The 27,917-nt window shown below is 43.4% G+C and overlaps 1 protein-coding gene across 6 annotated transcripts in view; it reads right to left on the minus strand.

The window, feature by feature from the left end:
* Positions 1–27,917, minus strand: part of TTC29 (tetratricopeptide repeat domain 29) — a 479,583-nt gene that overhangs the window by 159,346 nt on the left and 292,320 nt on the right. For all 6 annotated transcript variants that reach the window (XM_033940245.1, XM_033940255.1, XM_033940229.1 and 3 more), the window contains one exon: positions 1,849–2,061. In XM_033940245.1, coding sequence (XP_033796136.1) covers positions 1,849–2,061 — 213 coding nt within the window. The remainder of the gene's footprint in view (positions 1–1,848; positions 2,062–27,917) is intronic.

The following is a 27,917-nucleotide window of genomic DNA, read 5'->3' on the forward strand; positions in this document are numbered from 1 at the left end:
GGCTTAATGACTAGTATTATATATTACTATAACTATATTATAACTATTACCATAACTATATTATGGTTTGTAAATCTTTCCTTAATTGCTTCTTTTAATTTCAGCTAGACACAGCTGGAAGCCGTGCAACATGCAGAAAGTGAAAAAGTATCAACAGCTCTCACCTCCTCCAGCACTGGACATATACACAATCTGCACTACCTCCAACCATTGCTCCAAGCTGCACGTTCTGGAGCATTGCCCACCTCACTGCTGTAACCTCACGCAAGTGCTTTCCTGCGTCTGCATGCAATTGGACTCCACCTCACAATCGCGTAAAGACGCAGGAAAATGCTTATGTGAGGTTACAGCGACTGCCGGACGTGACCACCGGACACTTGTGGAGTGGACAATCACGTACAGACCGAGGGCTTCAAAATAGTTCCTGGCGGTCTAGATCTTTGAGGTCAGAGAGGATGATGCAGTTATCTAGAAATGAGTTCCTTCATGTCCATTACAAGAACATTTGTGATCTCGATAGCAGGGGCGTCTTTGTGGAACAATCTAAAAGGATCCTTAAGGTTACTTTCGGATATGCAGAAATTCAAGAAGATACTCAAGACAACTTTTAGTTATGGAAGCCTTTCAAAGAACATGTAATGAATAAGTAGTGACATTTTTGGAAAATGTTTTAACTATACTGTCTGGTTACGTATTTCTTATACTATGTTTATGATTGTAAGCGGGTAAGAAATTTTTAAAAATAAATAAATAAGTAACCCATTTGAAGACACTACCCCACGAGAAAGGAGAAATTAGGTTCTTACCTGCTAATTTACTTTCTTTTAGCTTCTCCAGACCGGATGACCAGCAGGTGGAGACTGAAAGAAGACTGTGGTCTGTCATTCTGGTGGTTTAGCCGGGGGAGTTCCTGACTTCTCTCAATTTGAGTCTTCTTTCAGGGCTGCTTTTACTAATCCACGTTAGGGCTTTAACGCACAGAATAGCGCACGCTACATTGCCCCGCGCGCTAGACCTTAACGCCAGCATTGAGCTGGCGTTAGTTCTAGAAGCGTAGCACGTGGTAATTTCCTGCGTGCGCTAAAAACACTAGCACACCTTAGTAAAAGGAGCCCTCAGTCTCCACCTACTGGTCATGATGAGATATATACCCGCTTGTAAGATTAACTTATACCGGTCTGGAGAGTGCTAAAGAAGAAAGATTTATTTCCCACCCAAAACACAACTCTTCATTGCATTAGTACATACCTTAACCTAATAAGCATCCACAAGCTCTCCCTAACCTCCCATCCTTAGCACAAGGAAGCAAATCACTTATCCTAGACATCAAACACTTTTCTCAGTAGGTCTTGCATTTATTTCAGCATGCCATAACTACTTAATGGACTCTGTCTTCACAGCGTTGATCCATAGCACTAACTGATCCATTTGAATAGAAAACTAAGAAGAATATAAAACTTATTTTCATTATTACTTAATGGGTTTGCGCACGATAAAATAGTTAGTCAACAGTGTTTTGATGCAAGGTATCAAGTAATATCAACTGGCCTGATTTCTTACCATCTACTTTTGATTTTTCATAAGGGGTCCTTATTTTATAACACCATTTCCTGCAGTTTTTAAAATTTATTTATTATTTTCTGTAGATTAAGCTATCGTGAAACTAATGGATGCTTTGCTGTCAGCTAACAGGCACTAGAGTTATATAGTGAGATTTACAAGCATATTGATAGCATTTGTCTTTGAATACCATAGGATATAATCATTTGACGATTTTCAGTTTACTCCTGGGAAAACCAAGGCCCGTGCATTAGAAAGAGAAATTGGAGTGTGCTGTTTTTCACCCACCTTCCTTTGCCATTTCAAAAGCTTTTATTAGTATTTTGATGGCCCCTTGGTGTTCTTTATTTTCTAGCATTTTGTCTGCTAGTAATGTGTAAATCCTCCAGAGATTTTCACAGGCCACTGAGTGCTGAGTGTGGCCTTTCCCATCTGTCCAAATCCGCCCCAGTGTCAGATTATAGAATACTTCATAATGCTCAAGAGCTGTCGCCAGCTGACCTGCAAAACACAAGTCATTCAGAAAGATAAGCAGCATGTTTTACAAAGCACTTACAAACATCAATGCATATCTTGGTAGCTGTATAAGAGAATGAGTTCCTTTTTACCCAACACTATAATTTTGTGTTCATACTGTAACCAAATAAGCTTCGGTTAAAAAAATCCGTGGAAAATAGGCATGAAGGGTAATTTTATAAAGCTTTTGTCACCTGTATTGCATGTTTAATAAGCAGAAACAGGGTTTTCTTAAAATATTTGCAGTATTCATATGTAAAACATAGGCATATCATAAGATAGCCAAGGAAACCAGAGTGCACATTCCACTCTCCCACTGATGACTGTGACCTTGAGCATGACACTTCACCCTCCATTGTCTCAGGTATAGCTTTAGATTCTTAGGTAGGGATTTCCTGAATGTAATTTGCCTTAAACTTGAATTTGGAAAAGGCAAGAGTTTGGCAAGAGTAGTGTAAATTTATGTGAGAGCTTTGTATGGTCTGTTTTATAAAGGCACTTGGTACCCTATATTGCCTTTATAAAATAGGCCCATACAATGATCCTCAATGGTACATGAATGCTTTGAAATAAAGTTACTCCTGCTTCAAAGAAGGTATAAATGTGTGTGTACAGAAACATAGAAACATGATGGCAGATAAAGGCCAAATGGCCCATCCAGTCTGCCCATCCACTGTCTTCTCCTCTCTCTAAGAGATTCCAATTGCCTGTCTCATACTTTTTTGAATTCAGTCTGTTTCTACCACCTCTACTGGGAGACCATTTCACGCATATACCACACTTTCTGTATAAAAGTATTTCCTTAGATTACTCCTGAACCTATCACCTTTTAACTTCATCCTATGCCCTCTCATTCCAAAGCTTCCTTTCAAATGAAAGAGACTCGCCTCATACGTATTTATGCCATGTAGATATTTAAATGTCTCAATCATATCTCCCCCCCCTCTCTCACCTTTCCTCCAAAGAATACATGTTGAGATCTTTAAGTCTGTCTCCATAAACCTTATAACAGAGACCACTGACCATTTTAGTAGCCTTCCTCTGGACCGACTCCATCCTGTTTATATCTTTTTGAAGGTGTGGTCTTCAGAATTGTACACAATATTATAAATGAGGTCTCACTAGAGTCTTATACAGGGGTATACCTCTTCCTATGCACTCTAGCATCCTTCTAGCTTTTGCTGTTGACTTTTCAACTTGTTTGGGCATATTAAGATCATCACATACTATCCTACCCAAAACCCGCTCCTCTTTCATGCAAAAAAATTTTTCACTCCCTAAACTGTACCGCTCTCTTGGGTTTTTGCCGCTCAAATTAATGACCCAAACAGGGACACACTGAAAATTTTTGTAAAAGATCCATGTACACTAGTTCAACACCCATGTTGTTTTCATTCATCATTCCCGTAATAAATGAAACTCGATCCTTTATTTGTCCTGTCTGTCTTGAATAGATTTGTAAGCTCTTTTGTGTAAGAACTCTCTCTTATGCATTTGTGTACAGTGCTGCATGTCTAGTAGAGTTATAGAAATCATAAGCAGTAGTAATGTTACATCACCCTAGACACCCACCTGACCTTGATCGAACACACAAACTCGGTGACCAAAAAATGCTTCCACACACTGGAAATTAAAAACCATAAAAAAATATTTTGACCCTCCATCTTTTAGACTACTGGTTCAGTCACTGATCCTATCCACCTTAGACTACTGCAATATCGTCTACGTGGGTACTCCCAAAAAAACTTTGAGAAAATTAAGGATAGTGCAAAACACGGCCGTCAGACTAATATTTGGACTAAAGAAAAGTGACCACATTAGCCCCTACTACAAACTGCTGCACTGGTTGCCAATTGAGGCACAGACTTTATTCAAGTTTTTCTGTTTTTGCTATAAACCGGTGTGGGGAATGCCCCAATTTACCTATTACCTCACTTCGAACTTTTCACCCCCACAAGGACAACAAGAAATCGCAACCTCTTTGCCTACCCGAAGATCATAGGTTGCAAATACAGAACCTTTCTGGATAGAACTTTTAAGTTTCAAGCTGCCAGACAGCAAACCTGGCTAGGCAACTTCACCGACAAAACCAGGCAGACCTATGGCGCCTTTCGGAAAGAAATCATGACCGCTCTATTCAATAAATTTATTTCCCAGCCAGACAACGCCCCCCCATCCCAAAACCTTTTCTCTTTACATTGACACTACACTCTTCACAAATGTACTCTGTTCTACTCTTGACTATTCAGTGTCTCCCTCACCTCCTGTACTCTGTAATTCGCTGACCATCCAGCCCCTTTAAAGTAAAATGCTTAAGATTATACTGTAACCTATTTGTAACCTGTAAACACTGATTACTCAGTGATTTCCTACCTGTTCTCACCTTGTAATTCGCTGATTGAACAGCTCTCTTTCATTGTAAACCGCCTAGAAGTCGCAAGATTATGGCGGTATAGAAATAATAAAGTTATTATTATTATAATTCTTCCCTGGCTCTCTCCAAACTACAATCCTAGGAATGCCTGTGCATAGACCCCTAGATTCTATATATCGCACCCAAAGTTTTACATGTGCAACCAAATTGACTAGTGAACCCAGAAACATCACTAGCCAGGTGCTAACAACCAATTATTGATGTTAATTGGCAGACTTAAACATTTGGGTGCACATCTCACTGCGTACTTTTCTATAAAGCATGGCCAAATGTGTGTTGGGGGTGTTCCAAAAAGTTATGCACACATTTGCAGAATTTGCCTGAAGCTCACCTAAGTTAGGTTCTGGTATTTGTACCTGCTCTTAGCAAGCATAAGTATGGGATCCGAAAGTTAGGCACTGGATCCGCGCCAAACGCTATGTATAAAGGTGCCCGGCAAGGAGGTATCTGCATCCGCAATGGGACCTCCTGCACGGGCTTCGCGGTCCCTGGAGCCTAGGTGCTTGAGCTTAGAAGCCTTGGGCACCTTGAGCACCACGGGGGGAATGGGCTGCTGTGCTACCTGACCTGAAGAGACAGAGGAAGGCACCACAGCAGGCGTCAGAGTCGGAGCCGGCACAAACGAAGCAGGCTTGAGCAGACTCAGGGCTGCAGAGGTGGAAGGCGGAGGACGTCAAAGGTATAGCGCTCTTCGAAGAAGACAGCTCCGTCGAAGCCTCCATGCTGAACAGCGACTCCCACAAGAAGCAGTGACGCTTGAACGCACGTGCTGTAAGTGTGGAGCAAGGCCGGCACAATTTCGGAAGGTGTTGAGGCCCGAGACATCTGAAAACAGCATCGATGATGGTCTGTCAGCGAAATCGCGTGCTGGCACTTGACACACTTTTTAAAACCGGTGATAGGCCAGGACATAGGCCGAAAAAGCTCCACCGCTAGATCGAAGCCGCGAGGCCGCGGCCACGTGGCCTGCCCGGTCGAATGGATGGAAGAAATTTTTTTTTTTTGAAAAACAAGAAAACACAACGAAAACCAACGATAATGAGTAAAAAGAACCCAAAACCGCGGACTTAGAAGGCACAAGTGAAGTTACTTCGCGCAGAGAATCGAAGACGGACTTCTCAGTTCTGCGGAAAAGTAAGAACTGAGGAGACGCGCCCGGTGCACTGGGCGGGAAGGCACTTGCGCATGCGCGGTGCGGGCGACTCGAAACTTCTAAAGTTTCTACAAGCAAGTATGCTTGTGAGACGTCCGTATCGGGGCTCCGTCGGATGACGTCACCCACTAGTGAGAATACCTGCCTGCTTGTCCTGGGATAATAGGCTTTCCATGAGAATAAAAGCTTTATTCAATTATCCTGCAGTTCATGTCAGTAAGGGTTTTCTACTATGCTGAGCAGCAGAGCGGAGGAGTAGCCTAATGGCTAGTACAGCAGACTGAGATTCTGGGGAACTAGGTTTAATTTCTACTGCAGCTCCTTGTGCCCCAGATACAAAAATGCTTAGGACAGAAAAAATGCCTGCATATAATGTATATAGTGCTGTATACATCTAGAAGTGTTATAAAAATGATTATTATTAGTAGTGGCATTAAAGAATGTACAGTAATTAGATCAGAATAAAGACTAACACCCTCTTCTATCAAACTACGATAGCAGTTTTTAGCGTGGCGAGCTGGGTTGAATGGCCCGCGCTGCTCCCCACGCTCATTGAGTTGGGGTAGGGTTGTTGGAGTGGGCAGACTTGATGGGCTGTGGCCCTTTTCTGCCGTCATCTTCTATGTTTCTATGTTTCTATGTTTCCTATAAGCGTTGGGAGCAGCGTGGGCCAATCCGCGTGGCTCCCCGCACTAAAAATTGCTATCGCATTTTGATAGAAAAGGGCCTCAGGGATCAGTGCTGGGGCCAATCCTGTTCAATATGTTTGTGAGTGACATTGCTGAAGGGTTAGAAGGAAAAGTGTGCCTTTTTGCAGATGATACCAAGATTTGTAACAGAGTAGACACCGAAGAGGGAGTGGAAAATATGAAAAAGGATCTGCAAAAGTTAGAGGAATGGTCTAATGCCTGGCAACTAAAATTCAATGCAAAGAAATGCAGAGTAATGCATTTGGGGATTAATAATAGGAAAGAACCGTATATGCTGGGAGGAGAGAAGCTGATATGCACGGATGGGGAGAGGGACCTTGGGGTGATAGTGTCCGAAGATCTAAAGGCGAAAAAACAGTGTGACAAGGCAGTGGCTGCTGCCAGAAGGATGCTGGGCTTTATAAAGAGAGGCGTAGTCAGTAGAAGGAAGAAGGTGTTGATGCCCCTGTACAGGTCATTGGTGAGGCCCCACTTGGAGTATTGTGTTCAGTTTTGGAGACCGTATCTGGCGAAGGACGTAAGAAGACTTGAAGCGGTCCAGAGGATGATGACGAAAATGATAGGAGGCTTGCGCCAGAAGACGTATGAGGAGAGACTGGAAGCCCTGAATATGTATACCCTAGAGGAAAGGAGAGACAGGGGAGATATGATTCAGACGTTCAAATACTTAAAGGGTATTAACGTAGAACAAAATTTTTTCCAGAGAAAGGAAAATGGTAAAACCAGAGGACATAATTTGAGGTTGAGGGGTGGTAGATTCAAAGGCAATGTTAGGAAATTCTACTTTACGGAGAGGGTGGTGGATGCCTGGAATGCGCTCCCGAGAGAGGTGGTGGAGAGTAAAACTGTGACTGAGTTCAAAGAAGCGTGGGATGAACACAAAGGATCTAGAATCAGAAAATAAGATGAAATATTGAACTAAGGCAAGTACTGGGCAGACTTGCACGGTCTGTGTCTGTGTATGGCCATTTGGTGGAGGATGGGCTGGGGAGGGCTTCAATGGCCGGGAGGGTGTAGATGGGCTGGAGTAAGTCTTAACAGAGATTTCGGCAGTTGGAACCCAAGCACAGTGTTTCTGGTAACAATTTTTTTTTTTGTATTTGATGTACTGCTCATCAGAAATACTTTTAAAACAAACAAGAGGAAATATTTTTTCACTCAACGAACAGTTAAGCGCTGGAATTTGTCAACAGAAGATGTGATAACAGTGGTTAGCACAGCTGGGTGTAAAAAAGCGTTGGACAAGTTCCTGGAGGAAAAGTCCACAGTCTGCTACTGAGAGAGACATGGGGGAAGTCATTGCTTGCCCTGGGATTGGTAACATGGAATGTTGCACTTTGGTATTCCAGAATCTTGATACTCTGCAGTTTCAGAATGCTGCTACTATTTGGGTTTCTGCCAGGTTCTTGTCACCTGGATTGGTCGCTGTGGAAACAGGAAACTGGACTAGATGGACTAGTGAGCTGATATAGTATGGCTATTTTTAGGTCATGCTCTTATGTATACATGCACAAATGACTATACTACTGGCATTTAGGTGGGCTCTTAGCACTTAACTTTAGATAACTGCTCACAGAATTGCCCACTTTATATGCATAAACAGGCACTTACACAAGAAAATTCCTTTATAAAATTACACCCTTAAACTGCCAGTCGAATAAGAATAGCTGAGCAGTAAACTTAACAGAAGAGATTTCTATGGACAGATTTCTATGTTACTATGTCATACATAGTAACATTTCCTCAATATTTCATAAAAGAAACATAGGAATAAATCATAAGAAAGGGCATGGTATAAGGTAGGGAGAACGAGGTAGAGAGAACGAGAGGGCACTCTCTAAAGTTAAAAGGGGATAGAATCCGTACAAACGTAAGGAAGTTCTTCTTCACCCAGAGAGTGGTAGAAAACTGGAACGCTCTTCCGGAGGCTATTATTGGGGAAAACACCCTCCAGGGATTCAAGACAAAGTTAGACAAGTTCCTGCTGAACCAGAAAGTACACAGGTACGGCTAGTCTCGGTTAGGGCGCTGGTCTTTGACCTAAGGGCCGCCGCGTGAGCGAACTGCTGGGCATGATGGACCACTGGTCTGATCCAGCAGCGGCAATTCTTATGTTCTTAACCAGCATTTTTAGAGTGAAGATGGACATGTAATCATTCTGTAACCTCTTAACCTTCACAATCCCAAGAACAAATCAAATAGCATATGGCCTTATACTATATGATCATTTTCTCTTCTAGTATAACATGAATGCAAAACAGGGACAAAGGCCACACAAATTAAGGGCCTGATTCTATAGAGGACACCGGTATTGGCAGCTGCTGAACACGTTGTCAATCACGCATCGGCATCCTATGCAGAATCATGCTTACACTCCTGGAGAGACGCCTGAAATATAGGCCAGCATTTTGCAGACCTACATTTCAGGCATCTGTCTCCTGTCTACAGAGATACGTACCGATGCTTAAGCCTGCCCAAGGCCACTTCTGGGCAAAGCCACGCCTTCATCCTGCCTTGGGTGTGCTTAAGCGTTAATATGCGTCTCCGTAGATGCACTTTGGAGGCCTACAATTGTAGGCGTCCTGCCTCAGGGAGGTGTTTTTTTTTCTAAACGTGCGTCCCGATTGGCTGCCCGATGGCGGTAGGATATCTACTGCCACCAGCCATCGGGACGCACGTTTTCAAGAAACAGGCCTACGTTATGGGCACTATTTTCAAATAACCCTCAAAAATGCACATTGACTAGACTCTAATTTACGGCTCTCTATAGTTGCTATATTAATAATAATTATGGATGTTGATGCCCGCCCTACTCTCTCTCTCTTTTTGCTCTTTTTGACCTCATTCCTTCTCTCCAATCGTTCAACTTAAATACTTCATTCTTCTTGATCTTCTCTTCTCTCCATTTTCCTCCTCCTCTCCAGGATTAGGATATACCTGGCATTGAGACATCATGGTACCTTACTACTGTTAAGACACCTTACATCGTTTCTCTGGACTTCTGTTCTAGAATGTATTAATGCATTATTTTGTAAGTGTATATTTACCTTTCTCAATGTATTCCTTGCCGAATACTTGTGTGTTGTATAGTTTCTTGAAAATCAATAAACATATTTGAACTCGAAAAATGCATGCTCCATGAGTTTTTAACAAATGTACTTTGTGCAGATTTTCAAAGAGAAACAAACTACACTGTTCTGCTTTGAAAATTATTTGTTACAAAATACATCCAAGTTTTCAGGTTTTATTAGGGTTTCATATCCTGCCTATGATAAAATGTCTATTGATTTTATTTATTTATTTAAAACATTTTTAATCCGTCTTTATCCAAGGCAGCTTACAAGTTTCCATACATAATAAAATTGCAAAATACGTAAAAAGTTTCCATACAGAATAATTTAAACAGTGCATATGCATTTGAAAAGCAAAGGTGCATGTGCTGTTTTATCTCCCATGCACCGTTGCTTCTCATATGCAAGTGCACACCCATAGGACCCTCCCCTTTTCCCCCAGTTAAAAAATATGTGCACCAGAATGTTAGGAATGATAAAGAAGGGGATCACGAACAGATCGGAGAAGGTTATCATGCTGCTGTACTGAGCCATGGTGCGCCCTCACCTGGAGTACTGCGTTCAGCACTGGTCGCCATACATGAAAAAGGACACGGAACTACTCGAAAGGGTCCAGAGAAGAGCGACTAAAATGGTTAAGGGGATGGAGGAGTTGCCGTACAGTGAGAGATTGGAGAAACTGGGCCTCTTCTCCCTTGAAAAGAGGAGACAGAGGGGACACGATCGAAACATTCAAAATACTGAAGGGAATAGACTTAGCAGATAAAGACAGATTGTTCACTCTCTCCAAGGTAGGGAGAACGAGAGGGCACTCTCTCAAGTTGAAAGGGGATAGATTCCGTACAAACGTAAGGAAGTTCTTCTTCACCCAGAGAGTGGTAGAGTCTGTTATAGGGGAAAACACCTTCCAGGAATTCAAGACAAAGTTGGACAAGTTCCTGCTAAACTGGAACGTACGCAGATGAGGCTGGACTCATTTAGAGCACTGGTCTTTGACCTGGGGGGCCGCCGCGTGAGCGGACTGCTGGGCACGATGGACCACTGGTCTGACCCAGCAGCGGCAATTCTTATGTTCTTATGTACTTTTAGTTGCAATTGAGACAGACAATTTTATGTCAATACCTCTCTTTACCCAGTCTTTTAAAAACTAGAGGGCATCAGGATCATATCTCTTCCTTCAGCTACAATAACTGAATATGTTCTCTGCAGCAGTGACTGAATTAACTGCAAGGCACTGTCCATGCCTCTAACTCACCTATTCTCTACTTATTTTCTTCCCCTTCTATGACAGAAACATTTAGCATTTGAATTAGCCCTCACTAAGTGTCATGGTCATATGCTAAGAGGGGCATAATCGAAAGGAACGTCTAAGTCTGTTTTCGTCTAAGTCGCAAGTCGTCCAAAATAAAATACAGCTTAGGACACATTTTCAAAAAATATATCCAAATGTTTTTTCGTTTCGAAAATCGTCTAAGTATACGTCCTGCCGATCTGATCGACCAAGTCGCTAAATTGTCCATCTTTATACCACATTTTCGTCCAACTTTTCGTCCAAGTCCAAAACGCCTCAAACAAGCCCTGTTGGACGTGGGAGGGGTCTGCAAAGTGATGGACTGAACACCCAGACATGGCACCTAAATAGTGGGGTACCTTACAGGGCACTGCTGTGAACTTCACAGAAAGGGTGCCATGTCTTCATCTCACTACAGCTCCCTTATAGGTCACGATGAGTCCCCCAAACTACCTCCAGAATCCCCTAGACCCACTTATCTACCATCCCAATAGCTCTTATGGCTGCAGGAGCCACTTATATGCCAGTAAAAAAGGGATTTGGGGGTGTATAGGGGAGTGCACATGTTTCAATATCAATGCAGTGATTTCAGGGGCTTATGGGCATGGGTCCTCCTCTGTATGGGTCCCTAACCCACCCCCAAGACAGCTTGAGACGCCTCTGTGCAGCATGACCTGGCTTTCCTATGATGATGTTCTGGAGGCACAATTTTCAAGTTATGATTAATATTTTCATAGGCGTGGGGATGGAGGTCGGTGATCACTGGGGTAGTATGTGTGGGTCTGTATTATGTGTTTGCAGTGCTTATCTGGTCACTTTAGGTGATTTAAATGTTTTAAATGGTCTAAGTCACAACTTTCAAGTTCCGTGTATCCTGTGCTATATAACTTTTGGTTACACATGCAGTACGATGAAGTCTAAGCCAGCCCACGTCTTGCCCAACTCCCACCCTTGACACTACTCCTGACACGCTATGGTCGTTCAGCGGCACAATGAAGGCCCAGGTCGTTTATAAATACATCCAAAACCCGATTTTATTATCGGTACTTGAACATTTTTGACTGATGATCGTCCAAGTGCCGACATAGGCCGGTTTTTGGACGTTTTTCTCTTTCGATTATGAGCCCCTAAAAGTTCCCACATGTTATTTCGTGCAATAACTATTCCCCAGGGGTCTACGCTAAGACTGCTGCTTTTTAACATTTATAAATAGAATTGGGAATAACTAGTAAGGAAATTAAATTTGCTGCTGACACGAAGTTGTTCAAAGTTGAGAAATCACAAGAGGATTGAGAAAAATTGCAAGAGGACCTTGTGAGGCTAGGCATCAAAATGACAGATGACATTTAATGTGAGCTAGAACAAAGTGATACAAGTGGGAAAGAGGAGCCCGAACTATAGCTACATGATGCAGGATTCCACATTAGGCGTCGCCACCCAGGAAAAGAATTTAGGTATCATCATTGATGATACATTGAAACCCTCTGCTCAGTGTGCAGCAATGGCTAAGAAAGCCAATAGAATGTTAGGAATTATCAGAAAAATAATGGAAAACAAAGATGAGAATGTTATAATGCCCTCGTATCACTCCATGGTGGAGCTGAACCTTGAATACTGTGTGCAATTCTGGTTGCTGTATCTCAAAAAAGATATACAGTAGAATCTCAGCTAACTGACACTTTTAATCAACCGGCAAAAAAATTGTCAGGAATAAAAAGTCTCCCACACTCCTAAGATAACATCCAAAGTGGTGTTCCAGACCCAATAACCTCCCCTCCTTCTCTCCTTCCAGCTCCCGAAGCATTGCAGCAACTTCCAATCTCCCTCCCTCCCTCCAGCTCCTGAAGCATTGCAGCAGCGACCAATCTCCCTTCTTCTCTCCCTCCGTTCCTGAAGCAGCAGAGTTGATACTGACAACCCCTTTCCTCCCTTCATTCCCAAAGCAGAGCTGGTCCTAACAAATTGATTCTCTCCCTCCACCCTTCTTACCTGACGATATAGCGGCAGCTGGTGAGCAGAAGAAGCACCGGTAAACAGGCAGCTTCTGGCAGCCTGCCACGTCACTTCCAATGCGGCAGAGGAAAGGCCCTGCTGGGGTTGGCCAGAAGCTGCGTGTTTACCGGCGCTTCCTCTGCTCACCAGCTGCTGCTACATCGTCGGGTGAGGGAGGGAGGAAGGGGGGCTCTCAGGACCGGCTATGCTGCTTTGGGAAAGAAGGAAGGGAGGGGGGTTGTCAGAACTGGCTTTGTTGCTTCAGGTTAGGGAGGGAGGGAAAAGGGGGAAGAGAAAGTGGGGGAGAAGGGAGAACAGAAAGGGGAAGAGAAAATGACCAAGAAAGAAGGGAGGAAGATGCTGGACCTACAAGTGGGGGTGATAGAGTCAGGTGGGAAGGGAGACACAACTATTTTTACATTAACTCTCAAATAACCAGAAACTACAGTTATCCAGCATCCACCAATCCCCATGATTGCCAGATAACTGATTTTCTACTGTAGCTGAATTAGAGAAGGTACAGAGAAGGATAACAAAAAATGATAATGGAGATGGAATGACTGTTGTGGGATCGAATCCCAGTACTGCTCCTTATGACCCTGGGCAAGTCACTTAATCCTCCACTGACCCAGGTACAAAATAAGTAACTGTACATATGTAAACTGCTTTGAATATGTAGCCACAAAAAAGAGGTATACAAGTCCAATTCCTTTCCATTTCTTCCCCCCTCCCCACCCAGGGCTCTTTACCTTTGAGAAGAGACATTTCAGGGAAGATATGATAGAGGTCTATAAAATACAGAGTGAAGTGGAATAGGTAGACATGAATCACTTGTTTACTCTTTCCAAAAATACTATGACTAGGGGGCATGTGATGAAGCTACTAAGTGGTAAACTAACACAAACTGAAGAAAATATTTTGTCAATCAACATGTAATTAAACTCTAGGATTCATTGCCAGGGAATGTGGTGAAAGCAGATAGTTTTACATTACATTACATTTGTGATTTCTATTCCGCCTGTGCCTTGCGGTTCTAAGCGGATTACAGTTAAAAGAGATCAGGACATTACCGAGAGAATTACATTGCAATGATTTAAGTAAATTACATGTTGTGGTATAGAAATACAAATATAAGATATCTGGATTTATCGATAGAATAACTTGACAGGGTTTAAGTAGTTACAAGGTTCAGTGGGGAAAACAATATAGGCAACTGAAGAAAGATACCTAACTTTGAAGGAATCAGTTAAGTGGATACCTAAGGGAGATGCTTATTTAGGAGAAGGTTAAATGGATACCTAAGGGAGATGCTTATTTAGGAGTTTGGATATTTTTCGTAAATGAGGTTCAAGGGGATGACTAGTGTGTTATTTGCTGGGGAGAGTGCATGTGCGATTGGGGAGGGGAATATTAAGTAAGGACGTGTTTTTTGAAAAGAAATGTTTTGATTTCTTTCCGAAACACTTTGATGTCTGTTGTTTTGATCATCAGTTTGGTGATGGTGGGGTCAATTTTCGCTGCCTGAGTTGCTAGAAGGCTGTCGTAAAGTTTCTTACGCGGGTACCATTATGAGGGGGGAAGGTGAAAAGATTCTGAGTTCTTCTTGATCTGGGTAGTCGGTAGCGGCAAATACGGTTGTTCAGGTAATTGGGGGCCATACCCCCAATTACCAATTAGTTTTGTAGGGTTTAAAGGTTTGGATACATTTACTAAAATAAAAATTCATAAGCCATTATTAAGATGGACTTGGGAAAATCCACTGCTTATTCCTAGGATAAGCAGCATAAAATCTCTTGTTCTTACCTTTAGTAAACAGGCATCTCTCTCATGCCCCCCTTCCCACACCATACACTTTCGTTTTGAAAAGTATCGTTGTACCTTGTGACCACCACTATAGCCCAGGGCAGGGCTCAGTAGAAATCATGGTGGTTACAACAGACAGTACCTTAGCGTGTGACCCGGCATGGAGTCACCCTGCAGGACCGGACTTTCAGCAACAATCAAAATCAACTCCACTCAAGAATAAAGTCCCAACAGTAGGGTAGTTTAAAGGAATAGTTCATTTTAATTCTTTAAAGCAGGTAAGTAATTCTTCCAACTTTATAACATTAGTCAGGGTTCCTCACCACATTCAAGAAGAAAGAAAAAAAAAAACTGCCAAAAGGAGCAAGAAAATAAAGCAATGCACAATCAGGTTCAAACTTTCTTCTTCTGCTTATTAAGTCTCAATTAGCTCCTGAGACCCCAGCTCTATAGAGAGCTAGCATTGCCTGCTTCAAAGCAGGTATTTTATCAGAACCAAAAATAAAGTTCAGCATACAAGTTTCCTCAATTCTCAGTCAGAAAAGAAAATCAAGAAAAGCCTCTGGCAACAGAAGATGTCTGCCAGGAACAGGAGAGAGCAGTAGGTTTTGCCAAAACCAAGGCCTTCAGATAGGCTTTCAAATTCCCTCCCAAGGTGGAAGCAAAACCTCTCCCCACTCTCTCCAAGCCTTCTCTCAAAACCAACATTCAAGAGAAAAAAAAAAACACAGCACACAAACAGTTCCAAAAGAACCTCACTCACTGTTTGTGGCTTAAAGCCAAGTCCACCTGCATTGGTTCAGGAAAATTGCATTCACAGCCAGCCCAAGCCTCTTGGAAGTCCATAGGCTCTTCATTCATGTGGGGCACATCTTCAGTCTGTTCAGCCTCAGTCAGCTCCATGGGTTGTGGCCTGTTGCCCCTGTTTGGCCCGGAAGGATCCCTAGGGAGGCAAGGCCTCAACTTCCTCCCTAACCGGCTTCCCTCTTTGAATGCCACTGCTGGCTTATCTACCCTAGGGGCGTGCCCTGTTCTGAGTGTGTCAGCTGGGCCTCTTGAGCTCCCCCGGTGGTGGCTTGGACAAAATTCGCTCTCTTCATCCTCAGATATATCTGGCTCCTCCTGGTGGTGACTTACATTATTTTCCTCACTATCATCCTGGGAGATCCTGGAATTTTCCTTCCGGGATTTTACTTTTACCTTTTTTCCTAGTTTACCTGGGACCTTGGCAGGCCTTGTGTCTGACTGGTCACAACCTGTATATTATATGAGTGAAATTCCAATGAATTAATGCATGAATATTTTAAAATCCCAGTCTACATGCATTATTTTCCAACTCTATACTGTATATCTGTATATTTAGGCCAAAGTACTTTGTCCCTGCCTACCTTGTACCTAGTTTTCAAAAGGACTTTGTACCTGCCCCTAGGTGGGTCATTTGAAAATTGGCCCCATTATTAGTAAGTTGCTTTAAAAACAATTGCACTGACAGAGGTATATAGAGAAAACCATAAAGTCATAAAAAGTAAGCAAGAAAATTTCATTATATAAGCTGTGAAAAGAACAGATGCTAATATAAAGTTCAAGAATATTTGGTTCCATCCAAATGCATTTTACTCCCCCCCTCCTTTTTTTTATAGAACTTCACAAGCAATACGTAGATTTTTGGCATATTATAGAAGATGTCTTGAACAAATAATAAGCAAAAAGAATATATACGATCTCCTCCAGTTTTTTTTTTTACCATAAAAAGATTGACTAGATATTAACACAAATGGGCTTAAATGTGAAGCTGCCATAAACGCAGGCACATAAATGTAATTCTCCCAGCCGCTATTTTGATGCACATTTTTGATTCCATGAATATTTTATGAAATGGCCCAAACCTAAGCCATATAACATTCCTGCATTACTGATGCTTGCGCCCGTAAGCTACAAACATTAGAGGCATGATTGAGTGCATTAAAATGAACTCATTCAGCAGTGCATTGATTACTTGTAGGGGGGGGGGAAAGTTGCTCCACTTAAGAAAAACAGAAGGCAAATACAAAGTTTTCAACAAAGAAATAAAGATAGCGTGTTTCAGTAGCCTGAAATAAAATTTTAAGTAAGTAAATTGTCTGTGAAGTATATGCATGTAGAACTGGCATTAATTAGGTGAGACTTTAATTAGGTGAAAAGATTGCTTGTAGTATTCTTTGGGTAATTTAACATGCCTCAATTTGCAAGATATGCTGACTTCCCTTCTCCGGATTCATGTATCAGCTGTTAATTATTTCCTTTTCTATGAGAATGTGTTTTTTTTTTTTTTTTTTCTTTTACTAGTGGTAACAGTTGTAAGGAAATAAATTGAGAGGCCTACAACTGTTTCTCCTGGTGCAATAGGATACGTAGAAAGAACATTTAGTCCTAATTATACTTAATATATATTGAATAAGGGAGTTAAGGAAATATTCCAGTAAAGTTTTAAAAAAATGCAATCTAAAAGATTATTACATTTTAATCTATAACTGCTAGACATTCTTTAGAACATACTATTACATAGTAAAATGTTCCGTGTGCATGAAATCTGCTAGAAGCAATATTTAATGGTGGCTATAAAGGGAGACAATGGTATTATCTAAAAACTTCAGTTTAACCGTTCAAATGATGTTCTTTCTTTGCACTAAATTATTTTTGATGCTCAGATTTGATAATTTTCTTGTATAGTACTGTTACTTAACGTAACAGGTGTGATCCGGGGACGGCAGGCAGATATTCTCACATGTGGGTGATGTCATTCATGGATCCTGGTACAGACAGCATAAAAGTATACTAGAGGAAAGGAGAGACAGGGGAGATATGATTCAGACGTTCAAATACTTGAAGGGTATTAACGTAGAACAAAATCTTTTCCAGAGAAAAAGGAAAATGGTAAAACCAGAAGACATAATTTGAGGTTGAGGGGTGGTAGATTCAAAGGCAATGTTAGGAAATTCTACTTTATGGAGAGGGTGGTGGATGCCTGGAATGCGCTCCCGAGAGAGGTGGTGGAGAGTAAAACTGTGACTGAGTTCAAAGAAGCGTGGGATGAACACAAAGGATTTAGAATCAGAAAATAAGATTAAATATTGAACTAAGGCCAGTACTGGGCAGACTTGCACGGTCTGTGTCTGTATATGGCCATTTGGTGGAGGATGGGCTGGGGAGGGCTTCAATGGCTGGGAGGGTGTAGATGGGCTGGAGTAAGTCTTAACAGAGATTTCGGCAGCTGGAACCCAAGCACAGTACTGGGTAAAGCTAAGAAGAAAAAATTAAAAAATTTAAATTGTATCAGATTGGGCAGACTGGATGGACCATTCGGGTCTTTATCTGCCGTCATCTACTATGTTACTATGTTACCATGTTACTATGTTACTATGTCACTTTAAGCTTTAGAAGCTTTAAGATAGCCCACAAGTGCCTTCCCGCCCGATGCTGGCTCGTAAGGTCATCAGTTCTGTGCCCAAGTGAAGAAGACAACCAGGGGAGGTGGGTGGGATGTAAGAATATCTGCCTGCTATCCCCCAGATAACATGTTACAGCAATTAACTGCGCTTTATCCCAGGCCAAGCAGGCAGCATATTCTCACTTGTGGGACTCCCTCACTTATGAAATGGGATGGAGGGAGTGTTGGCCTCTAAATAAAACATCAATAGGAAGGTCTCCACTCAAAAGGCCGCCCACAAAAACACTCTTTGATTTTAAATGGTTACAAAACCAAATTTTATTGGAATATTCTTTCCCCTTTGAGGCTACAGTTTCATCAACTCATAAAGTTTCATATAGATAATTACATACACTCGATGTGGTCCCACCTGTTGCTCGGCAAACATCGATGTGATAATTGAGCTCGGACTAGACTCTCCGAAGCGTGATCATGTTTATAGCTTCAGTGATGCGTTCCTGCAGATCATCCATAGTTGCGGTTAGTGGAGGTTCATACACTCTGTCTTTCACTTACTCCCAAAGGAAAAAGTAACAAATAGTAATGTTCGGTGATCTCAGGGGCCACTTGAGGAACACCTGGTCATTTTGTCACATTGCAGTCTGAAGGTTGTAACTTCTGCACCAATTGCAGCTTATAAGGGTGAAATTGCAAGCGATTGTGTAAGATCTTGCTAACCATGCTTTTTGGGACTTGTATTTGCTGTCATCTTATTTATAAACATATGCCAATAAGTTTTTATTTTGTAACCATTTAAAATGAAGGAGTGCTTTTGTAGGCAACCTGTATAATGTCCTATTCAAGCAGGTGGAGCAATGGAAGAAAACGAATAGAGAAATAATGAGAGGCATACAACCCGTCCTTCGAAAAAGGAAACGGTAGGGAGGTTCTAAAAAAGGAGATGACATTAGAACTGCAGGTGAGTCTAAGTATAGGTGAGGAAGACGCCAGAAGGACTCAAGGAGAAAAGTAGAAAGGGTATTAGAAAAAATGGCACTTATAGGAATGCCAGATGAAAACAATCCCAGAAAACCATTGAGAAGACAGAAAACGAAAGAGAAAACCAAAAATTTGAAAAAGAAAAGAAAGGATGGTTCCCGTTGAATAGAATAATGTTGTAGGATGAAACTGGGAATAAAAGCATAGAAAGAAGAGAAATTCCATACTATGGACGTTAGTCTTTCTTTTCAGTTCTCTGCTATCTGACTGAAGATTAAGTCATTTATGAATAAGGTGACCATACATCCCGTTTTGAATGGGACCGTCCTTTTTTCAGATCCCCTGTCCCGTTGTCCCCACGCACAGCTTCGGGACACCAAAATGTCCCATTTTCAGTGATGGCGTCCCAAAGCTATGTGTGGGGACAACGGAACAGGTGATCATGGGAGAATGGGCTCTCTCCCTGCTTCCCCGCCCGCCGCCGCAACAGCAGCTGGAAAGGCATGTCCAGGTGCCAGCCCAGATGCCTTCTCCCTGACATTAATTCTGACGTCGGAGAGGAAGTTAGGGCCAGCCAATCGCTGCCTGGCTGGCCTGAAACCTCCTCTCCGACATCAGAATTGACATTAGGGAGAAGGCTTCTGGGCTGGCGCCTGGACATACCTTTCCTGTGGTTGTTGCGGTGGGCAGGAAGTAGCAGCAGGCGGTGGCAGACCGGGGCAGGGGGGGGGGTAGCAGAAGAATTGGCAGTAGGCTTCGGAGGGAGGAAGGCAGACAGACAGGCAGGCTGTTGGTTGCTGAGCTTTCTCATATTCGGAGCGGCAGGGAGGGAGGGAGGGAGGCTGGCTGGATGGCTTTGAGGGAAGGGTGGGACAAAGGCTGGAAGGCAGTGAGGGGGACATAGGAAAGAGGGAGGGAGGGAGGAAGAAGGAGAGAAAGGGGGGGGTTGTAAGCAGAAGAAATACTAGAGAGAGAAAGACCTGGACCAAAGGGGAAAGACAGGAGGCAGATGCAGGACTATGGGAGGTGCAGACAGAGGGGGAGAGACCTTGAGGAAGAGCAGAGAGAGGCAAGATCATAACAGATGAGGGAGAGAGAGGCAGGGCAGGATTAATCAATAGGCCCAGTAGGCACGTGCCTAGGGCCGAAATGGTCAGGGGGTCCGATGAAGGAGGGCATCAACATTTTATTTCAAAATGGCGATGGGCCCCTCCAGCATCGATCAGCAATGCGGGCCCCCCATTGACGGAAAGTAAAACAAGCAAGCAATGCGGGTAAGAAAGGCAATGGGAACTGTCATTTTGCAAGCGGTGCTGCTTGCCCAAAGCTTCCCTCTGACGCAGCTTCCTGTTTCCACCTGGGCGAATGGTGGGGTGGGGCGAGGCAGGGGGCCCAGCGTACTTGTATGCCTAGGGGCCCTCAATGAATTAATCCTGCCCTGGAGAGAGGGAGACCTGGAACAAAGGTACAAAGGAGAATTGACACTGGATCTGGGGGCACTGAGGACATACGAAGAGGCACTAAAGACATAGGAAGGAGGCACTGAGGGCACTAAGGATATAGGAAGGGGCACTAAGGACATAAGAAGGAGGCACTGGGGGCACAAAGGACACAGGAAGGGGCACTAGGGCAGTGGCGTACCTGGTTTGTGTGACACCCGGGGCCCATCATTTTTTGGCACCCCCCTCCCCATCTGTACGAAAAACATGATTTTTAGTAACAAGCCACATGTCACACATGAGTTCCTAGGAAAAGGCAGCATCTTACATACTACAGTGAGAAGTACAACATCAATACACCCATTGTAAAACTAAACAAGCCAGACTAGTACAGATCAATCCTGTAATCAATCCTAACAAAAACCATGTATTTCGAATACACAGAATACAGAAAACACCTTCGCCTAGTATGGAATGTCATCACAAACTTACCCCTCCCCCTTTTACAAAACTGTAGTGTGGATTTTAGCCACAGTGGTAACAGCTCTGATGTTCATAGAATTCTGAGCATCAAAGCTGCTACCACCACGGCTGGCGCTAAAAAACGCTCCACAGTTTTGTAAAAGGGGGGATAAAATAGAAATACATAGACAAAGGTTAAATTGAACCAGCAAGAAGCTGGACTCTGCATACAATGCAATACCACAGAAACAGTGACACGTCTCCTAAAGTAATAAATAAATAGAAAATTTTTGTTCTACCTTTGTCTTCTCTGGTTTCTGCTTTCCTCATCTTCTTGTTACTCTCTTCCTTCCATCCACTGTCTGCCATCTCTCTGCCCCTATATGGCATCTACTCTCCTTCTATGCCCCTTCCAGAAACAGTATGCCTCCCCCTTTCATCTCTCCTTTCACCCCCATTGGTCTGGTATCTGTCTCCTCTCCTTCCCCCCTGCTCTGGCATCTCTCTCTCCGCTCCCTTCCTCCTGTTCTTCCCTGGTCTTCCTTCTCAATTTATTTTCTGCCTCTGTCTAAATTATTTTTTACTATTCAGTCCTCAATTTCCCTCTTTCACTGTATCTACCTATAGTTTGCCACCTCTTTCCCTCACCCCTTCCAGTAACTAACTCTATCCTCTTCCCTCAATCCTGCATGTGCCCTTTATTTCTTTCTCCTCCCCACTTCTTTCCAGCATCTGCTCCCCCTTTCCCTCACACTTCCATTCAGCAGCTGTCCGTCCTCACCCCCACACTTCCATTCAGTGTCTGTTTCCCTCTCTCTACCCCTTCCCTCTACTGTTCACCCTCTATCTCGCCCCTTCCATTCATTGCCCTCTGTACTCTTTCTATCCAGTGTGCACCCTCTCTCTCTCTCTTCCATATGGCATCTTCCCTCTTTCTATGCTCCTTCCATAAACTATCTATCCTGTGCCCCTTCTCTTCTTTGTACATGATTGATTTCAACTCTGTCACCTCTCCATTTTTCTCTCTCTGTCACCACCCCCTCCCCTATGCTCTGGCATCTCTCTCTTCTCCTTTCTTTCCTTCCCACCTCACGGTCTGGCATCATCCCTTCCCTAATTCCCAGCATCTCTCTCCTTTCCTTTTCTTCCATCTTTCCCTCCCCCTCCATGCTCTGACATCTCCTACTTCCTTTCCCCCTTCCTTTTCCCTTGATCTGGCATACCTTCCTCCTTCCCTCCGTGCTCTGGCGTCTCTTCTTCACTCCAAGCCCTGGCATCTTCTTTCATTCCCTCTAGTTGGGTACAGCCACACTCTCCCCAATTCTCTCCCCCTCTGCTCCCTTTCCTCCTTCTGTCACTCAAGGCCTGATGTCCTGAACTTCATCGGGCAGCAGCAGCATTCACAATTCACTGCTGTTGCCGGCTTCAGGCCTTCCTCTCTGTCAGGTCCTGTCTTAATGAAAACTGGAAGTAGGCAAGACCAGGCAGAGAGGAAGGCCTGAAGCCGGCAACAGCAGAGAATTGTAAAAGCTGCTGCTGCCCAAAGAAGGTAATGGAGCACCGAGGCAGACCAAGGCAGACCGCTTCTCCCCCCTCCCAGCCGAACCCCCGCTGACCCTCCTATCTCTCCCCCCAGTGAACCTTTCCGACCCTCCCAGCGAGAGCAGCAAACCTCCTTCCAGTAGCGTCGGCTGCTTCACGGCTTTCTCCTGCCGGTGAAGTTCACTGATGACGTCATCAGTGATGCGGCAGAGGGAGGAGAAAGCCGCGAAGCAGCCGACGTTACTGGAGGGAGGTTTGCTGCTCTCGCTAGGAGGGTGGGAGCGTGATAGTGATCGGGCTGGCTGTGCACCCCCCCTAAGGCTGCACCCGGGGCGGACCACCTCCCCCCCGCCCTCCCCTTGGTACGCCACTGCACTAGGGACATAGGAAAGAGGCACTGGGGGCACTAAGGACATAGGAAGGAGGGAGGGAATAGAAAGGGACAATTGTTGGGCCTGAGTGCAGAAACAAAAAATGCACAGTCAGAAGGAAACGCAACTAGAGACTCATGAAATCACCAGATAGCAAAGGTAGGAAAAATAAATTGATCAAAATGTGTCAGTTTTGAGAATTTATATCTGCTGTCTATATTTTGCATTATATTTGTCTATTTTTCTATAGTTACTGAGGTGACATTGCATATTTTAAAGTCATTTGCCTTGTCATCTTTGAAAACCCTCCAAATATAAATAATTAACATTTTCTCTGTGTATAGTGTGCTTTGTGTTTGTTTGTTTTTTAATTTTATGGTTACCATTATGAATTAATAAGATATTATGTGTATATGAAAAATGAATGGAAGAAATTGAGGGTGGGATTGGGGGTGGGGCTAGGGCGGGATTGGGCGTAGAACTAACAATTAATAGATGTCCCGTTTTGATGAAAAAAAGAAATGGTCATCTTATATATGAATAGTTCTTCCAGAGGGCTGTGTGAGAACTCTGGAACAGAGCCAATGGAAGAAAACAGAGTGCTGAAGCAGGTGCTGAAGTTGAAGTCCCCAGTAGTACACTATACTGTTGTGTCGTCATGCAAATGGTTGTGTACAAGTGAAAGAGGTCAGGCCAACAAAGAATGGAGGTGGCTATGAAGAATTAGAAAAGTTAGAAAACCCTGACAATCCTAAGCGGAATTTAAAATGCTACTGAGAGTGGGGCCCAAACTCATGTGAGCACATTTCCATGGAATAATAAGTTGAACACTTAAACTACTTCGCCATCCTAATGGCTGTGGGTAAAGGGAACATATGGGTATACCCAAAAGTAGAAGATAGGAATAGTGGCATTGGAACATAAGAATTGCCACTGCTGGGTCAGACCAGTGGTCCATCCTGCCCAGCAGTCCGCTCACGTGGCGGCCCTCTAGTCAAAGAGCAACGCCCTAACTGAGACTAGCCGTACCAGCGTACGTCCTTGTTCAGCAGGAACTTGTCTAACTTTGTCTTGAATCCCTGGAGTGTGTTTTCCCCTATGACAGACTCCGGAAGAGCGTTCCAGTTTTCCACCACTCTCTGGGTGAAGAAGAACTCCCTTATGTTCATACTGAATCTATCCCCTTTCAGCTTTAGAGAATGCCCTCTCGTTCTCCCTACCTTGGAGAGGGTGAACAACCTGTCCTTATCTACTAAGTCTATTCCCTTCAGTACCTTGAATGTTTTGATCACGTCCCCTCTCAATCTCATCTGTTCGGGGGACAAGAGGTCCAGTTTCTCTAATCTTTTGCTGTACGGCAGCTCCTCCAACCCCTTAACAATCTTAGTTGCTCTTCTCTGGACTCTTTCGAGTAGTACTGTGTCCTTCTTAATGTACAGTGACCAGTACTATACGCAGTACTCCAGGTGAGGGCGCACCATGGCCTGTTACAGCGGCATGATAACCTTCTCCGATCTGTTCGTGATCCCCTTCTTTATCATTCCTAGCATTCTGTTCGTCCTTTTCGCCGCCACCGCACATTAGAAACATAGAAACATAGAAAAAGACGGCAGAAAAGGGCTATAGCCCACCAAGTCTGCCCATTCCAAATACCCGCCCCTCTGATTTCACTCCCTTAGGGATCCCATGTGAATATCCCATTTTCTCTTAAAATCTGACATGCTGTTGGCCTCAATCACCTGCAGTAGGAGTCTGTTCCAATGATCCACCACTCTTTCAGTGAAGAAGTATTTTCTGGAGTCGCCATGGAACTTCCCTCCCCTGATTTTCAGCGGATGCCCCCTGGTGGTCGAGGGGCCCATGAGGTAGAAGATATCTTCTTCCGACTCGATACGGCCCGTGATGTACTTAAACGTTTCAATCATGTCTCCCCTCTCTCTTCGTTGCTCAAGTGAGTACAGCCTCAGTTTATTCAGTCTTTCTTCATATGTGAGATCCTTTAGCCCCAAGACCATCCTAGTGGCCATTCGTTGAACCGATTCGATTCTCAGCACATCCTTCCGGTAGTGTGGTCTCCAGAATTGAACACAATATTCCAAGTGAGGCCTCACCATGGACCTGTATAGCGGCATCATGACTTCAGGTCTCCTGCCGACAAAACCTCTACGGATACAACCCATCATTTGCCTTGCCCTGGAGGAAGCTTTCTCCACTTGCTTGGCAGCCTTCATGTCATCACTAATGATCACCCCTAGATCACGTTCCGTCGTGGTCCTGGCCAAGGTCTCACCATTTAGTATGTAAGTTCTGTGCGGGTTTCTCTTACCCAGGTGCATTACCTTACACTTTTTAGCATTGAAGCCTAGTTGCCATGTTGCTGACCACTGTTCCAACAGCAGTAGATCCTGCGTCATATTATCAGGCAAACTGCTTTTACCTACTATGTTGCAAAGTTTGGCGTCGTCGGCGAACAGTGATACCTTTCCTCTAAGTCCTTGGGTCATATCTCTTATGAATAAGTTGAATAGAATCGGGCCCAAGACCGAGCCCTGCGGCACTCCACTTGACGTTTTGGATGGGGTACCGTTTACCACCACCCTCTGAAGTCTACCACTCAGCCAATCCTCAACCCATGTAGTTAAAGTGTCCCCTAATCCTATCGATTTCAGCTTGTTCAATAGCCTTCGGTGTGGGACGCTATCAAAAGCTTTACTGAAGTCCAAATATACCACATCCAGTGCCTCCCCGGCGTCTAGTTGTCTAGTAAGCCAGTCAAAAAAACTAATCAGGTTCGATTGGCAGGATCTGCCCTGGGTGAATCCATGCTGGTGGGGATCACGTAGGTTTTCCTCGTCTAGGATTATGTCAAGAAGGCTTCATCGACTTGTCGTTCAGAACTCCCAAGTCCCTTTCCTGGGAGGTCTCTCCAAGTACCGCCCCGGACATCTTGTATTTGTGCATGAGATTTTTGTTACTGACATGCATCACTTTACACTTGTCCACGTTGAACCTCATCTGCCATGTCGCAGCCCATTCCTCGAGCCTGATTATGTCACGTGGTAGATCTTCGCAATCCCCGTGCATCTTCACTACTCTGAATAACTTCGTATTGTCCGCAAATTTTATCACCTCGCTTGTCATACCTATGTCCAGATCATTTATGAAGATGTTGAAGAGCACCTAATAGAATTTTTCTATGTCAACTCTTAATTGAAACTTTTTCAAAGGTTGAACAGGGACAAATGTAAGGCCACGGGATAGAACAGATGTCTCAATAGGGCTCGGACAATAGGATGAAAGATTAAACACTACTTGTTCTTGGTTTTCCTTGATTTGTCTCGTTGACATAGAAAAATTCTTTAGGAAACTTCACCTAAAAGAATTTTTCGCTCAGCACTCTTTTCATGCAAAAATTTGAAAACACATGGATCATCAATAATCCTTTTTCTGATAAAATTGCAATGTGGCTACGTTTTATTGATGATGTTTTTGTAGCCTGGAAAGGCTCGAAAGAGGACCTGGATGATTTTTTCACTTGGTTAAACTCTAGACATCGGAAAGTTGAGTTTAGCATGACTTGCCACTCGAATCATATTTCTTTCCTTGATGTCCTTGTCATCAAAGAGAGTGGCTCCATCAAAACCACAGTGTACAGGAAAAACACTGATAGAAACACTTTTCTTGATTTTTCAAGTAATCACCCGAATCCTCTAAAACGTAGTCTGCCCACCTCTCAGTTTTTCCGCTACCGTCGGTTATGCTCAGACACCGGAGATTACAAAACTAAGAGCAAGCAATTATATTCCCGACTAAAGAACAGGGGATACCCCCCAGTAGTCTTAAAGAAAGCCTACAAAAGAGCTAAGTTCATCAATAGGGATTTTCTTTTTCTACCGCGGGAAACTGAGCCAACGGATAACATCGCTACATGTGTTCTGGAGTACTCTCCGAACATCAACAACATCTCAAAGATATTAAGACGCCACTGGAAAGTTATGGATCTCCACCCTACGTTCAGAGACATTCATTTCAGAATAGCATATTCACGGCAAAAAAATTTCAAAGAACTCTTAAGTCCATCTGACATAGTGGATCCTTGCCAGCCAGCAACACATTTGACAGGACACTTTAGATGTGGTAAATGTTCCACCTGTACCATAACCTTGAAACTTTCAGATGTCTTTATCCATCCGTTAACAAATCAAATTTTTAATTTGAAATACATGACTTCTTGCATGTCCACTTTTGTAGTCTATGTTTTCATTTGCCCATGTCCAATGATCTATGTTGGTCAGACCACTCGTCCCTTTAAAACACGGGTAACCGAGCATAAAAGCTGCATACGCAATAATAGACTACAAGCACCTATGGTCACACACTGTCTAGAATATAACCACCAGTTCACGGATCTAAAATGTTGTGTGATCGATCACATTAGTGAGGAGAGCATGGATAGACAGCGGCGTTTGTTGCGGGCAGAGCAACAATGGATTCACAGATTAAATAGTGAAGAACCAGATGGACTCAATTCTAAATTGGAGTGGAGTATATTCTACTAAAGATGGAAATCAAATTTGGGCTTGAAAATGAAAATCAACAAATCACATTTTGTTTTTTACAAATATTCATATATACATTTTTCTGGTCAGTCAGTCTTTTAGTGTGTTTCATTCATTAAAGTTCTGTACGAGTCAGCATTTATTATCTCAGCAGCTATTTTTGCCACGTATTCACTTCCGGGTTTGTCACCCGGGAGTGCTATATCAATCCCAGTACAGTCGCGGTGCAGCCATCTTTTGATCTTGAGATGCGTTTTGCGTCCAGCTTAAAGGTATGTCTCTATGGCTTCTTTTTCAGTTCTTTTTTGAAGCCGTGCAATTGTCCAGTTTATTAATTTAAGTTTTGCTTTATTCTGGTTCCAGTTTGATCGGATCGCTTTACACCCTGAGGCAGCAGAAATGTGAAACGCTGGCCATCGTTGGTGTACCGATCAACTAATTAGATAAGTGGATATTTCCTCTATCTTTTGCACAACAGCCCTGCTTCAAGTTTACAACTATTGGGAGTCGGTCTGGAGGTTTTTTGCCAGTGAGGTGTTCGCCCAACCACCTTGGACCACCATTGTGGTGGTGGAAGGGTTCCAATCTGAGGCTTTTTCCTCCATTCAT

This window comes from Geotrypetes seraphini, chromosome 1 (genome assembly GCF_902459505.1).
Source record: "Geotrypetes seraphini chromosome 1, aGeoSer1.1, whole genome shotgun sequence".
Classification (NCBI taxonomy): domain Eukaryota; kingdom Metazoa; phylum Chordata; class Amphibia; order Gymnophiona; family Dermophiidae; genus Geotrypetes; species Geotrypetes seraphini.